General features: G+C 38.7%; 1 protein-coding gene and 1 pseudogene across 2 annotated transcripts in view; one reads left to right on the top strand and one right to left on the bottom strand.

Annotated features, from left to right (window-relative positions):
• LOC122199973 (L-lactate dehydrogenase C chain) overlaps positions 1-17728 on the bottom strand; it is a 43437-nt gene that overhangs the window by 813 nt on the left and 24896 nt on the right. For both annotated transcript variants that reach the window (XM_042905371.1, XM_042905372.1), the window contains exons 5-7: positions 10218-10391; positions 9287-9404; positions 5916-6039 (exon numbers count right to left, since the gene is read on the bottom strand). In XM_042905371.1, coding sequence (XP_042761305.1) covers positions 5916-6039; positions 9287-9404; positions 10218-10391 — 416 coding nt within the window. The remainder of the gene's footprint in view (positions 1-5915; positions 6040-9286; positions 9405-10217; positions 10392-17728) is intronic.
• LOC122200222 lies at positions 267-1858 on the top strand (annotated as a pseudogene).

The raw sequence follows: 17728 nt of genomic DNA, 5'->3' as shown, positions 1-17728 counted from the left end.
AATTATCAACAATACAAATCCTAGGGGGGTCTGGGTGGCTCAGTCCGTAAAATGTCTGACTTTGGCTCAGGTCATGATCTCGTGGTTTATGAGTTCAAGTCCCGCATCGGGCTCTGTGCTGACAGCTCAGAGCCTGGAGCCTGCTTTGGATTCTGCATCTCCCTCTCTCTCTCTGCCCCTCCCTTGCTCGTGCTCCATCTCTGTCTCTCTCTCTCTCTAAAATACACGTTAAAAAAAACTTAAAAAAAAAAACAATACCAATCCTAATGTCCTATGACTCTGTGGAGTTTGTGTTCAATGAAATAAAGAACCTACCAGAGGCCTTCAAAGGGACCAAGAAAGGCAACATCTACTCCACCCCTTACCAGGTCCATCTTTCTGTCCAAAGGAAAGATGCCATCCAGTCCTTCATGATGCCATTTTATCTAATAAGGACTGCAAAATCAAGCAGCCTGTGTTTGGTATAAACTACATCAAGAGAACAGTGAAGGTTGAAGGAGGAAGTGGCTGGGAAGACCGCTTTGTAGAAGTTGACCTTTACACCAACAGGCACCATTGAGTTGGACAATAGATGTTACAGGTGACATCTCAATCTTCTAAAGGTGAAGCCTCCAATGGAGCCTACAGATATTCTCATATGCCCAGCAGGACCTTTGTCTTTCCCCTGCCAATTGCAAACAGAATATGCCCTTACCCTCCTGGCTACTTCTGTCCATCACCTCCATCTGACTTCTATCCAGAACTTCCCATGATGAACATGGAATAGTTGCAACCATGGCGACCACCCTATTCTGGGCTTATGGAACCTCCAGCCAGCAGCCCTGATGTTCCCTCTATTCCTGTAGCTGAAGCCAAGGCCACAGAAGCAGCTGCCAGAGCCAGTTACAACCTGGACAACAAACACAATGCCTACATGCCCACAAACCAGTTTCTGCCACCTTCCTACTACCCCATGGAAGATAAGACCCAGTAGACACCTCACACCTCCCTGCCTTCCATCCCTCCTTGCTCTTTCCCATCTATCCCTTGGGGTTGACTTTAGGGTTGGAAGAGGCAATGGGAAGGACTTTTTCTTCCTCCTTCCTTCCTTATAATTAAACATTACCAGGAACTAGCATGGAGGGAAGGAAGAGGCCCCTTGACTATGGAGTGGTGTTTCCCAGCTTCCCACAACAGCTCAGAGTCCACAGGTGCTACTCAGCCAAGCTTCCCTCTCACCATCTTTGGGGATTTCCTCAGGATCTCAGGGTGTGCCCCTTGTTCCTACCTCATTCTAGTCTCCCACAGAGGGCCTCTGGTCACCTCCTCCACCACATTTTGTACTCAACCTCACAAGCACCATCACATCAGCCACATGTCTCCTTCTGGGGGCCCCAGCCAGGCTATACTCACATTCCCTCCACTCTGGTCTGTCCCTATCCATGGAAGGCCACAGTCCCACCAGACTGTCAGCCCACATTCCATTCCCAGCCAGAGGTCAGCTTCAGTTACATTCACCCTCCCTTCCTTTTCCTCTCCTTTGTCATTCTGTTGCCACCTCTGTGTAACTTTTGGAGCTTTAACATGAGTTGCTAGGGATTGGGTGGAATCAGAAACGAGGCCACTGTAGGTGAGGAAGAAGCCCCTCTGTTCCCTATTGGTGTTTTGGGAATTTGTTTCCCTCTACTTTCTCTGTTTCTCTTTCGTCTAGAAGGGGCTTCTAGGACTAATATTGAAGAATGTATGTGCATCCCGTCATGACACTTGGGGCTGTTGAGTGGGCTGGAAATAAGGCGCCTGGCCCCTGGGGCCTGGCCTTGTCTGGTCCTGTGTGATGACCATGACCTGCTACCCAGGCCCCTCTTCTCTTTAAGCTTCATTCCTGGTTGACAATATGACCCTTGAATACACTAAAATTGGCTCTCATTTGCTCCTGGATTGGCCATGAAATGAGGAAATGGCTACTTAAGAAAATTCCCTGTTTATTTGAAAAAAAAAACCCAGTCAACATATTAATATGAAATAAACTGCACCCTTATTTGTTGAAAATGTGAAGTAATAAAACTGAAGTAGCTGGGGTAAAAAAAAAAAAAAAGAGTATATGAATGATTATGCTCTTAATGTCAAATGTTTATTTTCCTATAAAATATAACTTATCCATTGATTTGTTCAGTAAAAATTATGAAATTCCCGTATTACTCAATCTCACTCTCTTAGAACATTTGACACCTCCTTGACTCTTCCTCAGGAGCAACCTCGGGGTAATTAATTGCTTATTCTCCCGTAGCCCCTGTGTATCCTCAAAAGAGGAGGGGTGTGTATCCAGTGTGTACTCATTGTCTCTTTCAAAACAGTAATCCCCTACTCTCTTAACATTTCCCCTATTTTTTTGAGGCTCATCTTATTCAACTCTTCTTCCTTAATGATCATCTTCTAACCTCTTGGCTACTCTGTCTCATTCATAAAAGACTGACACCTGGCTCACAATCTTCTCTGTCCCAGTTTCTGTGATTACTCTTGGTGACTTCATTGTTCATGTGGGTAAACTAACCATAACCAATTCCCTTTCTTTCCAGTTTCTTGACTTCTTTATCTCACAGAACCTTCTCTTCCCACCCCAAGTATCCTACTGTGGACATTGTTACGGGTTCCTCCATATCCAACTTAGATCCCATGATTCATTCTGTAACCCTTTCACCATATACTAAGACCCTCTGCTTATTTTAATTTTTATGTTATAAATATTTCTTAAATTCCTCATTATTCATTTTCTTTTTATAATGTATTCATTTGTATGTAGATCATATTTGAGGGCAAAGGTCTTGAATTTGTCTGTGACCCTTTAGCAGAAAGTCAAACCTATTTTTAACATGTATGTAAGCCAAAAGCTACACCTTCACCCTTCCCTTCCTCTTTCCTCACCCCCTCTTTCATACTCCACAAGTAAAACCCACACCCACATGAATTCAGCTATGCTCTCTCTCCATTCCTGTGCTCAGATCCCTGGAGAAAACTACACAATAAAGTTGATCTTTAACTCACATTACAAATTAATGCACATCAACCTCAAATAAGCATCCACCTAACAGTAATTCTGTATTTTTTTTTTTTTGGTCAACTTCTATTTCTATCTACAAAGACGACTTCAAATCTTCTCAAACATCTGACTTTTCTATACATCCCCTGATTCTCAGCAGCAGATGATTCTGTCTCCTTTCACTAAAAAGACAGAAGTCATCAGATGCATCCAATGCCAAACTTACAAATCTACGTGATTCACTGCCTATCCTCTCTTGATTATCTCCTGTTACAAAGCTGTCTCTCCTCCTATCTAGGACTAATACCTTCATCTATGGTCTGGATCCCACTGCCTCTGCTTATTACTTCTATCTTCAATATCTTCTTTACTATCAGAATTTTATCTTTGAAAAAAGAAAAGAAAAAAAGGCAGGCGCCTGGGTGGCTCAGTTGGTTGAGTGTCTGACTCCTGATTTCAGCTCAGGTCATGGTCCCAGGGTTGTGGGATTGAGCCCCTCATTGGGCTCCACACTGAGTGTGGAGCCTGCTTAAGATTCTCTCTCTCCCCCTCTGACCCTCTCCCCCACTCACATGCTCTCTCTCTCACTCTGTCTCTCTAAAGTAAAAAAAAAAAATTTTTTTTAAACAAAAAACACAAACTTGCCTGGCCTTGATTTTCCTCTCCAATTATTACTCTCTTTCCTTACCTTCACAGCCAAATACCTCAAAAAAGCTGTTTATACTTGTCTTAGTTTCCTCAGAGGTTCTCAAGGGACCCTTCCAAGGGACATTTGGCACTATATGGAGACATTTTTGATTGTCAAAACTGGGGAAAGAGGGTATGCTACTGGCATCTAATAAGTATAGGCTGGAATGCTGCTAACATCCCACAATGCACAGGACAGCCCTCCAACAATGAAGAATTATCCAGCCCAAAGTCTATAGTGCCGAGGCTAAGAAAACCCTAGTGTGCTCCAATCAGACTTTCATTCCTATTACTTCATTAAACAGTTCCTGCTAAGGTTATCCATGACCTCTGTCACTTTATACCCCTGTCATTTTTTTTAAGTTTATTTATTTATTTTGAGAGAGAGAGAGAGAGACAGTATGAGTGGGAGAAGGGCAAAGAGAGAGGGAGAGAGAGAGAGATTCCCAAGCAGGCTTTGTGCTGCCAGCACAGAGCCCGGTGTGAGGCTCGAACCCATGAAGCTACAAGATCATGACCTAAGCTGAAACCAAGAGTTGGACACTTAACCAACTAAGCCACCCTATCCTCCTGGCATTTTTAATCCTCATTTATATGACTTCACAACATCAATCCACAATAGAAAACCAATTCTTTCATCTTTAAAACATCCTCCTCTCTCTTGGTTACCATGATTCCACGTTCTCTTGGTTTTTCTTTTAATTCTCTGGTCACTACTTCGTTTTGACTTTGTGGGCTCACACTATATAAACTCAACTTTTTAAAAATATTTATTTTTGAGAGACAGAGAGAGACAGAGCATGAGCAGGGGAGGAGCAGAGAGAGGGAGACACAGAATCTGAAGTAGGCTCCAGGCTCTGAGCTGTCAGCACAGAGCCCAACGCAAGGATTGAACCCACGAACTGCGAGATCGGTGACCTGAGCTGAAGTCTAGTGCCTAACTGACTGAGCCACCCAGGTGCCCCTAAACTCAACTTTTAACACTGGAATTCCTCAAGACTCAATCTCAATCTGTCTTCTCACTTTATTATGCTCTCCTTAGGCAAGTTGATTAACATTCCTGGCTTCAGTTACTATGTATAAGGCATATCTGTTGTCTGTACCTGTCCAGCTTCTCTTCCTTTGTTGTTGTTGTTGTTGTTGTTGACAGAACCTCTCTTTCCCCTTCAGGAACTGTCTCTCTCCAAACTGACTCACATTTAGAACTCCAACCCAAAACTCTTCTACAAGTTCCAGAAGCTTGTACCCAACTGCCTATTTCCTCTTGGATATTGCAAAACACCTGAAAATGAACTTGTCCATAACTGCAAACATGATCTTTAAACGTGGCTCTCCTTGAGTATTCCCTTCCTTAGTGGCTACCACTATCTATATATAAAGGTGGAAAACAGAAACCCACAAATGGCCTTTCTTTTCCTTATTTCTCACTTCATTCCACTACCAAGTCCTATGAATGTTACCTCCTAAATACAGTATCTACAAATTTATCCCCTTCTCTTCGCCTCGACTACTATCATTTCTATTCTGAGCTACCGCACATCCTCTTGACAAGTTTCCCCATGTTTACTCTTGTCCTTTTCAAATCTGTTCCCTCCACCACAGCCATAGAAATCTTTTTAACATGAAAACTTGAAAAGAAATAAATTCTTTTAGTGGTTTTCCATAGCTCTACGGTAAGGACTCAAATCCTTTTACAAGGCTTTTAGTGGGCTAACCCTGCTTACTTCTCCAGCCTAACCATGCACTTCCCTTTGCTCTCTGCATTTCAACAACTGATGTTTTTTTCAGAACTTCAAGTACCCTCTACTTACATCTACCTCAGTTCCTCTGTACATGCATTGCCTCTGTTTAGACTACTAGTTCAGCCTTCCAAATTAACTCCTACTCATTCAGAATAGGTCACATTTACTTCCTTAGGAAGGCTTCCCTTAACATCACCCATGCCACCACCCAGGGTAGCTAAATTCTCTTCTTGTACACTCTTAAGTACTTGGTAATTTTTCATCATAGAATTTATCATAATTTGTTAATATATATTTCCTTTTATAATTGTTTTATTAAGTCCATTTCTTTCATTAAACTCTATGAGATTAGGGCTTCTCTTTTGTTTGTTCACTATATACTCAACATCTTGCGCAATGCCTGGCACATAGTAGGGACTCTCAAAAATGTTAAAGAAAAGATGATAAATGAAGATTCGACTTAAGCCTACCTTAACCATAGTAGAAACTGGATGCACTCTCCTCAGATTTTTCAAAATTGATCCTACCAGATCTGTCACAGATAGTCCAATAGCCCAAGAGGTATACCCTTTCAGCTTGATAATCTGATAGCCACTACAGTTGTAGAAAGTAAAAAAATCAAATTTATGGGATGTCAACTTATAGAACACATATTATTTTTCAGGCATCCATTTTGAAGTAACCTACATGTCAATGCCACTCTCAGAGATTTCTTCCAAAATTATTTACCAATAGTCAATAGAAATTTCTATACTAGTCTCATAAACATTGTTTGCTTTAAATAATAATTAATACACCCCCACCCTTCTCTTATCATAAAGGCAGAATACTAGGACATATGTGCGACTAAAGATGAAACTAGTTTTATATATTTTTTATTGTTGTTTAAATCCAAACACAGAATCTGATCATCTTGACAGTTAAAATATACATCTTGCTGACCACTTAAAATTATTACTAGGGTGCCAATGTAACTTTATCTAATCGTAAGCCAGGTGTACATATTTTTCATAAGAATACATCATTAAATCAACAATATATGGAAATATGGGGAAATGTTCATGACACATTTTCAAAGGAAAATAGCAAAGTCCTAAACATTATGCAATTTCTTATCTCAGTCTTGTTAAAAACATAACACGTTTATAAGAACTTTAGAATTGCATCAGTCCACAAAGTTATTAACAGTGATTCTTTTTAAGTGGTATTACAGGTGATATCATCTTCTCTACACTTCTCTGAATTTTCTTATTTTCTACAATGAATATGTATCATATTCTTGCACTGCCACCAACAGATTTGGATTGACAGTCAAAGTCAAAGAACAAAGAGGTTTTAACTTAGCACTGAGTTTATTTAGTTCTCAGAAAAGGATCCAGGACAGGAAACAGAATGTTCAACATCATTATTCATATCAGGGGGTCTTACATCCATGGAAGCACTGTTGCAAGGCCCCAGGACTGCACGCAATACACTTGGTAGCAAAAGATAAGACTGATCCCCTCAGCACAGAAAAGCTGGGACTGGGCTGTACTTACTGTGGTATTGTAATTTGACTATCAATCCAAAACCAGGGCACAATTAGGGGGCATGAGGATTGCTGTCAAATTTAGGATTAACTTCCAGACTCTCAATTCAATATGACCAAGACTCTGTGGGGTAAGTAAAAAGGAAGGGAGGGAGGCTCTGCCTAGTGATTGATTGATTGATTGATTGATGAAATATGAGTTGAAGAAAGCTCTGCAGTAAATAAATGGGGAAAGATCTTACCAGTGGAATCTGGATGACAGATTTATTTTTTCAAGAATCAACAAAATGGATTGACAAAGAGAAAGGGTTGAAAATAGAATAAATATATAATCCTTTAGTTGTTATTAACCATCCTAATGAAAATAAAACTGCTGCCATAAAAAGAAGTAGGCAAAGTGAGCATATAGAACAAGCAGTTTTAAGGTTACTATATTAAGACAAAAACTAATTGCTCTATTAGAAACCTGGAAGGACATCCTATTAAATCATGATGTCATTACCCTACAATTGGTTAGGCACTAGAAAATCAGAGGCTATGACATAAAAGTGGTGAGTTGTTTTTAGATAAATACTAGCAGTATCTCAGGATTCTTTATAATTATAGATCCTTTGCTAAATGACCAAGGGGGAAATAATTTAATTTGGACACTGCATTATTGAGAGGACTAACTGGAATAAGTACTGATCTGTAATATGTTGCAGTATTTGGTTTTTAAATCACGCAGGACTTCAGTGGAAAAGGTGGTCTTAATCATTATTCCCTTATAGCAACAGTGTTTCAAATTTAACATTCCCTGGGGTACGATGATTAGGAATTTGGTAGACAAAGACTAACACTGTAACATCCCTGTAAGAAGTAGATGGGCTGCTCCATGACACTTGGAAACCAGTATTGGCTAAAACATATTCCTTAGGGCATGGGTTGTGGTTCTGCCTCTGTATCAGATTGATTCCTGAATTTGCTGGGAACTGGCCCTTACTGGCCCCTATATCTAGAAATACATGGCATATGGGTAAGGACACTTGTGTTGAAAAGGGTAGGAAATGATACTGTAGTATTAACATAATTATATGCTAGACATTAACTTAAAAGTGATTTCTAAGTTCTAGAAGTTCTACTAACATGTAACTTGGCTGAAGCATGAGGGAGAATCATGAATGCTATTAAAGCTGATGTATATAGAGTCAGACACTTCACTTACAAGTAAAATTAGTTAACTTCTGATCATCTGATCAGTTTCATGTTTTTTTCATCAAATCATTTGATAAACACTTAATAATTTCTAAGTACTGTTCTAACCATTTTACTCCACTAACTCATTTACTCTTCATAATAATTTTCTAAGGTAGGTTCTCCTATTATCCCCATTTTAAATATGAAGAAAATGATGTGCAACATTATTTACAATAGCCAAAATATGGAAGCCACCCAAATGCCCATTGATAGATAAATGGTAAAGATGTGGTGAAATATTACACCACAGTGGAATATTACTTAGCCATAAAAAGAATGAAATCGTACCATTTGCAATAACATCAATAAACTTAAAGGGCACTGCTAAGTGAAATAAGACAGAGAAATAGTGATACCATACAATTTCACTTATATGTGGAATATAAATAACAAAACATACAAACAAACAAAAAACAGACTCTTAAGTACAGAGAACAAACTGGTAGTTGCCAGTGAAGAGGTGGGTAGAGGGATGGGTGAAATAAATAAAAGTTATTAATAGATATAAACTCCCAGTTATAAAATAAATAAGTGATGAAGATAAAAAGTACAGCATAGAGAATATAGCCAATAATATTATAATAATGTATGATGACAGATGGTGACTATATCTACTGTGGGAGCACTAAGTAATACATAGAAATGTCAGTCAATATCAGCATGTTGTATACCTGAAACTAGTATAACATTGTATGCTAATGAAACTTCAATAGAAAAAAAAAGATGAGGGAACTGAGATTTTAATATTTTAAATACGTTCTCAATATCACACCACTAATAAATGGTGAAGCCAGGTTTCAAGCCTGAGCACCTTGGTTCAAAGTCCATGATCAAAATCACTGTGATATATTACCCTCAAACACAAATGAGTTCTTATAAAATGATAAACAGATTTTCCTTTTGAAAAATAATCCCCAAAGAAAGCTATGCAGAATATAAGTCTAAATTTGGGAATTTCCAAAAAGTTAGAATTCGTTATCTCACAAAAAGCAAAGATCAACTATAGACTTTTTGTGTGTGAATCTTACTCTTAAAACTGATTATTAAGGCACTGAGACACTGAATGAGTACTGTTACCTTTCAATAACTTGTTTATGGATATTTTTCCATTGGTCCTTGTCTGAATCAGTTCCTAATTTAGGGTCTAGACTCTTCAGGGCAACACCAGCAACATTCACCCCACTCCATAAGGGCACTAAAAGAAACAGATCTCAGAATAAATTCTTCTTCCCCATACTGTATCAGTTGTTTGAGTTCAATGGGTTTACATTTTAAAGTTAGGTAACTACCTTACACATAATATAAAAATAAGTTTAAATGGACAAAATAAAGAAATATAAACAAAATTATAAAAATATATTTTTTAATTTTAAAAAATTTATATTTTTTATATTAAAAAATTTATATTTTTTAATTTTAAAAAATTTATATTTTTTATATTTAAAAAATTTATATTTTTTAAAGTGTTAGAAAGATATGTAGAATTATTTTATATTTGTGTGGTATAGAAGGCATTTTAAAGCAAGATGCAAATAAAGAATCCACAAAGAAAAGGATTGATAAGGAAATATAAAATATCATAAGCAACTAGAGAAAAAGAGCAACAAATTAATACTACTCAATAGTAACAAAGAGCTGACAGGGAATAACCATCAACCTAGAATCTCGTATCAGTTAAACTGTCATTCAAGAATGGGTTGAAACTAAAACACTTCTGCATAAACAAAACTGACAGGATATACTTCAAGAAAAAAAAAAAGATCTCCAGAGAAGAGAAACACTCATAGACTTTCAAAACAGCTATATGTTACATGCATTGTTTTATGAGACGTAGCTAAACCCATGAACAGAAGACAAAGTAGAGGAATAGAAAAATACACCAGGGAAATACCAAGCAACTGAAAGTTGTGTAGCTATATTAATATCAGAAAAAAATAGACTTTAAAGAAAATACGTATTATTGTAGATAAGAAGTGTAATTACATAATGGTAATAGGTTTATACTTACCACTAGAATCACCATGTTCTCCAATAATCCAACCATGGCAGCTTGTGGGATGAACACCCAACTTCTCCCCAATTAGGTAACGGAAACGGGCAGAGTCTAGATTACAACCACTTCCAATGACACGAGTTGCAGGTAAGCCACTTAGCTTCCAGACCACATACGTCAAAATATCCACTAGAAGGAACAATTTGTTAGAAAAAAATTAATAGTAACTTCGTTCTACAATTTGCTTTTCTGAATAAGTAAATGGTCATAAAATCAAATACAGATTCATTACAGAGTTCAAAGTAAAGCAAGTCAACAAAGAAATTAGGAAGGATTATCTCCCATACAGATTTTTAAAAGGTTAAATTACTCACAATCAGAATTTTAAAACAAAAAAAAAAAATCTCCTTTTGAGATAAAGCATGTACCTGTCTGTGTGTTTAATAATCAGTCAATTAATTTTACCTCCTTAACTACACTTAAATTTCTCCTTTCCTTCACCAGCCTCATCTAATCTATCAGCATCTCCTACCCAGAATAAAGCCACATGCATGACCAGGGTCATATGCAGATGTGAACATACTCAGAAAAAATGTGAGAAGATCCTAAGCTTTAGCCCCATCTGTCTTTGAGGCTTTGTGCAAACTGGAAGTGAAGGTTAAGCCACAGTTGTAAACTGCCAGGCTTAGTGTTGAGGGCATGCCCTAGCATGCACACAGAGCCCTCCAGCAAGGACTGGGAGATATTTTTTGGTTTCAAAACTGCAGAGAACAAGATGGAATCACTCATGTCAAGCAGTGATGGGCAGTGCAGCCAAGACCAGGTATCACAGAGACCAGCACCAGCTGATGACGCACTCAGAACTGACAACCAGCAGAAACAGAGGAGATATGCAAAGGCCCAAGAGTGATTAAATCATTTTAAAAGGTGAGGATTTTTGCAGCAAACTGTCAGACTCCTTAGACACTGACCCCTCTATGTCTGATCACTTCAAAAAGGGAGCTGCCACCAAAGGTTGTGCCTGATTGATCTTTGAACAGAACAGACATCCTTTGCTGCTTGAACATAATAAACATTAAACTCCAACAGCTGACCTGGACTGGACCAAGGCCTTATCTCAACTGTGCACCCACAGACTGACTTCCCATTTGGTTTGTTAGCCTCCTACCCCTATTCTATCTTGTCTGTTGTGTGACTTGTGCTTTGCTTTGTGTGACATACAAGAAGCCAAGTTAAATATGTGAATGTCATCAAGTCTGGAATCCTGAACCTGCTTTATAATTACATTAACCCTGCTTTATGACTGAATAAAGCTGACATTGTGGAAAGACACAACCCACGTGTGCCTTCATAGCATGATCATGACAAGAACTTTAAGGAAAGTTCTGTTTGAACATCAGCTGACCACCAAACTAATGTATGTGGCCTATGACTACTGTGGCCATGTACAACAAAGAATATAGACCTTACAAAATTAATATATAAAAGTCATGAAACAAACTACTACAACAAGCATCAACAAAAACAAACTCTGAAAGGGGGGAATTTGATTTGCAGTTTTCATATTATAATTTTTTTGGCTTTTGGGTTGGGGCACCTGGGCGGCTCAGTCGGTTAAGCATCCGACTTTGGCTCAGGTCATGATCTCAGGGCCCATGAGTTCAAGCCCCGCATCGGGCTCTGTGCTGACAGCTCAGAGCTTGGAGCCTGCTTCAGATTCTGTGTCCCCCTCTTTCTCTGCCCCTCCCCCACTCACATTCTATCTTTCTCTCTCAAAAATAAATAAATGTTAAAAAAATAATTTTTTGCCTTTTTAAGTTTTTATTTTAATTCCAGTTAGTTAGCATACAGTGTTATATTAGTTTCAGGTGTACAATATAAAGATTCAATAACTGCATGCATCACCTGGTGCTCATCACAAGTGCCCTCCTTAATCCCCATCACATACTTAACTGATTCCCCCAACCCGCCTCCTGTCTGGTAACCATCAGTTTGTTTTCAATTGATGGTTTCAACTAAACCAATGTCTAGTTTCCAACAAAAATTATGAGGCATCAAATGAAACAAATAAGTATAGACAATACAAAGGAAAAGAAGCAATCAACAGAAACTGTTCCTAAAGTACCCCAGACTTTAAACAACTAACCTATCTTCAAGCCCACTGGTTCTTTCTTCTGCCTTCTCAATCTATTGTTGGGCCATCTAGTGAATTTTCATTTCAGTTAACTTTTCAACTTCAGAATTTCTATTTTAGTTCCTTTTTATAATTTCTATTTATTAATATTTCTTATTTGGTGAGACTTCAGCCTCTTATGTCCTTTAGTTCTTTAGACATGGCTTGCTTTAGCTGTAAATATATGTAAAATGGTTGGTTTAAAGTATTTGTCCGCTGGGATGCCTGGATGGCTCAGTCAGTTATGTGTCTAACTCTTGGTTTCGGCTCAGGTCATGATCTCATGGTTTGTTGGATGGAGCCCCGCATTGGGCTCTGTGCTAACAGTGCAGAGCCTGCTTGGGATTCTCTCTCTCCCTTTCTCTCTCTGCCCCTCCCCTGCTCTCTCTCTCTCTCTCTCTCCCTCTCTCTCTCTCTCAGAATAAATAAACTTAAACAAAAATGAAGTATTTGGTAAATCTTTGTTAATTATTATGGCTAGAACTTCCAGCACAATGTTGAATACAAGTAGTGAAATCAGGCATCTTGTCTTATTCTTAATCTTAGAGAGAAATATATCAGTCTTTCACTATTGAGTATGATGCTAGCTGTGGGTTTTTCAAGTTGAAGAAATTTCCTCCTACTCATACTTTACTGATTCTTTTTTTAAATCATGATTGGGTGTTGAATTTTGTGATATATTTTTCTGCATTTATTACCACTCTAATCATTATATAATATCGTTCTTTGTCTCTAGTAACAATTTTTGTGTGAAAGTCTAATTTCTCTGGTATCAGTATAGCCACTCCAGCTCTCTTTTGGTTCCTGTGTATATGAAATATTTTTTCCATCCTTTTGCTTTCAACTTACTGTGTCATTAAATCTAAAGTGAACCACTTGCAATTAGGCAAGAAAAAGAAATAAAAACCAAATTGGAAAGGAAGAAGTAAAACTATTTCTATTTGCAGATGACATGATCTTATATATAGAAAATCCTAAAGAATCCACAGACACACACACTCACAAACTATTAGAGCTGATAAATGAATTCAATAAAGTTGCAGGATACAAGACAACACTCAAAAATCACTTGTAATTCTAGGGGTACCTGGGTGGCTCAGTTGGTTAAGCATCCGACTTTGGCTCAGGTCATGATCTCACAGCTCATGAATTCAAGCCCTGCATTGGGCTCTACACTGACAGCTCAGCCCTATCAAAATTCCAATGATCTTTTTTGTGGAAATGAAAACAAAAATCCTAAAATGCATACGAAATTACATAGGGCCCTAAATAGTGAAAACAATTATGAAAAAGAATAACACAGCTGAAGAACTCACATTCTGACTTCAAAACTTAACTACAGAGCTACAGTAATCAAAACACTATGATATTGGCATAAGGAGAGACATATCAATCAATGGAACACAAGTGACAGTCCAGAAAACCCACTCATATATGGTCAATGAGTTTTAGACAAAGGTGCTAAAACCATTCAATGGGGAAAGAAGAATATTTTCAAAAAATGCGGTTGAAGACAAGAGGATATCCACATGCAAAAGAATGAAATTTGACTCTTACCTCACATCATGTACAAAGTTAGTTCCAGATGGCTCAAAGATCTAAATATAAGAGCTAGAAATAATAGGGGTAAATCTTCATGACCTTGAGTTTGACATTGATTTCTTAGGTATGACACCAAAAGCATGAGTAACAAAAAAAAGAAAAAGATAGATTGGCCTTCACCAAAATTAAATATTTTTATGTACAAAGTACACTATCAAGAAAGCAAAAAGACAATCCATGGAATGGAAGAATACATTTAAATCACAGATCTGATAAGAGTCCTATAGCCAGATATATAAAGAACTCGTATTACTCCTCAACCAAAAGGCAAACAACCCAATTTAAAAATGAGGAAAGAACTTGAATAGATGTTTCTCCAAGAAAATATACAAATGGCCAACAAGCATTGAAAAGATGCTCAAGGGGCACCTGGATGGCTCAGTCAGTTGAGCGTCCAACTTCAGCTCAGGTCATGATCTTGCGGTTCATGGGTTTGAGCCCTGTATCGGGCTCACTGCTGTCAGCCTGTCAGCACAGACCCTGCTGCAGATCCTCTGTCCCCTTCTCTCTACCCCTCCCCCTGCTGTGCTCTCTCAAAAATAAATAAATACAAAAAAAAAAAAAAAAAAGGAAAGATGCTCAACATCATTAGGCACTAGGGAAATGCAAATCAAAACCACAATGAGATACCACTTCACATCCACTCAAATAGCTAAAATAAAAAATGTAGAAAATAACAAGTATTGGGGTGCCTGGGTAGCTCAGTTGATTGAGCGTCCAACTTCAGCTCAGGTCATGATCTCATGGTTTATGAGATCCAGCTCACTGCCGTCAGCACAGAGCCAGCTTCAGATCCTCTGTCCCCCTCTTTCTCTGCCTCTCTCCTGCTCATGCTCTCTCTCTCTCTCAAAAATAAATAAACAGTAAAAAAAAGAAAATAAGTGCTGGTGGGGATATGGACAATAGGAACATTTACACACTGCTGATGGGAATGTAAAATAGTACAGCTACCAAGAAAAAAGTTTGGCAGTTACTAATTAATCATAGAATTATCATAAGACCCAGGATTGATCTTTCTTTCTTTCTTTCTTTCTTTCTTTCTTTCTTTCTTTCTTTCTTTTCAGAGAGAGAGAGGGAGAGAGAGAGAGTGTGTGTGCGCGCATGTACGCAAGAGGGAGAAGGAGACAGAAAATCTTAAGCAGGCTCCATGACCAGCACGGGAGCCAATGGGGGGCTCAATCCCACAACTGTGAGATCATGACCCCAGCCAAAATCAAGGGGCAGACGCTCAACCAACTAAGCTACCCAGGCACCCCCATATGACCCAGTGTTTCTACTCCTAGAGATATATGCAGGTGTTCAAACAAAAATTGTACATGAATATTCCTAACATCACTATTCACAATAGCCAAAAAGTAAAAACAATTCAAATGTCCATCAGCTGATAAATGGATAAATGGAATGTGATATATTACACACTGGAATATTTTCAGTCATAAAAAGTATTGATGCAGACCACAATATGGATGAACCTTGAAAACATTATTAAATTAAAGAAGCAATACTTTTACAAAAGGACACATATTGGATGATCCCATTTATATTAAATATCCAAAAGAGGCAAAACTATAGGTACAGAAAGCAAATTAGTGGTTGCCAGGAATGGAGAGAGGAAGGAATGAGAAGTGACTATTTAAGGGCACAAAGTTTCCATTTAGGGTGGTAAAGAAGCTTGAGCATTAGACAGTGGTAGTGGTTGCACAAAATAAAATTTACTTAATGTACTTAATGCCACTGAATTACACACTTTAAAATGGTTAAAATGGTAACATTTATGTTATATGTATTTTGCCATGATAAAAAATAGACTTTACCTCAAAAATTATTACTAGAGACAAAGAAAGACATTACACAATGATAAAAGGGTCAACTGATGCAGAAAAAAAGCATTTGACAAAATTCAACACCCATTCACGATTAAAAAAAAACCTCTCTGGAGTGCCTGGGTGGCTCAGTCAGTTAAGCCCCACTCTTGATTGTGGCTCAGGTCATGATCTCACAGTTCATGAGATTCAGCCCTGCGTCGGGCTCTGTGCTGACAGCACAGAACTTGCTTGGAATTCTCTCTCCCCCTCTCTCTCTGCCCCTTCCCCATTTGTGCAAGCGCTCTCCCTCTCTCTCAAAAATAAGTAAATAAACTTACAAAAACCATAATGCTATTGGAATGACTAAAATTGAGGAGACTGACAATACAAAATGTCGGCAAGGATGTGGAGCACGTAGAACACTCTTAGAGTGCTTATGGGAATGTAAACTGGGATACCACTTTGGAAAACTGTTTGGCAGCTTCAGCAGAGTTAAGCATATACCTGCCATATACGCCATCCATTTTACTCCCGTGTATTTACCCAGAGAAATGATGACATACACCCATGAAAATTCTTGTTTACAAGTGTTTCCAGCAGCTTTATTCATAATACCTAAAAACTGGAAATAACCTAAATATCTACCAATGGACAAATGGATAGGAATGGATAAACAAAAAACCATTTAAAATTATTAAAAAAAAAAAATAACCACTTTCCAGCAGTAAAAAAAAAAGAAAAAAAAAAAAGAACAGATCACCAATATACCAAGCTACATGGATGAATCCAAAAATAATCATGCTGGGTGAGAGAAAACAGACCAAAAAAAGGCTATTTGGTATGATTCCATTATATGAGATTCCAGAAAACGGGGCCAGAGGTGGAATAAAGGATGGACTGCAAAGGGGCACAAGAAAAGCTTTGGAGGTAATGGAAAGGTACTTACCTTGATTATGGTGGTGGTTTCATGAGTGATTACATCTATCAATATTCACTGTGGAATGATGTCAGCAATACAGCCAAATAAGACATACCTCACTCACCACCCAACCCTCAAAATGACAATCTGGTATCCACGCGTGGACAAAAGTGCCTTTGTTGGAGCTGTGTGATCCAGCATCATGCACCAAAGAACCCAGAAGGAGACGTGCCTGTCAGGCATGTAATAGGCAAAGGGACCTCAGTCCCAGCTGTGGACCCTGCAATGGCCCATGAGTCAGCTCTAGCCCCACTCTGCTCAAGTTCAGGAGCTCCTGGAAAACAATGTCTTAGACAATCCACCCATCTACAGGAGAGACTTTGTGGAAGTTCAGGGTTCTAGCTGAGAAGTCCCGGCACACCACTGGGGCAAAATACTATGAGTTTGGATGTATTGGAGAGGGTAAGAGAAACAGTTTGACTTTACTTGCCTCACTCCTCCCCTGAGGTAGAAGAGCTCACTGCTAAAAGAGATCTTAGTCCATGATTTCTCCCACAGGTGAAAGTCAGAGTGTGTGAGTAAGCATCTACCTTCACTAGCTAGGCAGACTGCTGCCAAAGAAGCCCATCTCTCTCTCTCACCCCATCCAGAGTATTGAGTCATGAGCTGTACGAGTGAGGAATGAGAAAAGGCTAAGAGTGGCAGACAGGACTCTCATAGGGGCATTATAGGACATAGATCCTACTAAATGTGTTGTAGACCTTATCAGGAAGACTGCCCCCGGGCCACTGGGGATGCCTTGATAGTGGACTCCCCTATTTAACCCACAGGCAATCCTAGCATTCCACACACTCACCCCCACAGGCCCCCCTCACTGTGACTGGCTCCCTGCATGCACTCTCACTGACAAGAGTAAGCATTGTCAAACAGCTAGTGAGCACAGGCAGAAAGCTGGTCTGGATCTGTGGGTCAGAAAGGGACTGCAAACTTCAGCTTAAGCTACGAAAACCCCCCAACAAACAAAAGT

The sequence above is a fragment of the Panthera leo genome, chromosome D1, assembly GCF_018350215.1.
Source record: "Panthera leo isolate Ple1 chromosome D1, P.leo_Ple1_pat1.1, whole genome shotgun sequence".
In the NCBI taxonomy this organism is placed as follows: domain Eukaryota; kingdom Metazoa; phylum Chordata; class Mammalia; order Carnivora; family Felidae; genus Panthera; species Panthera leo.
Note: the sequence above shows the minus strand (reverse complement) of the source record. Positions and strands in the feature narration are given on the sequence as shown.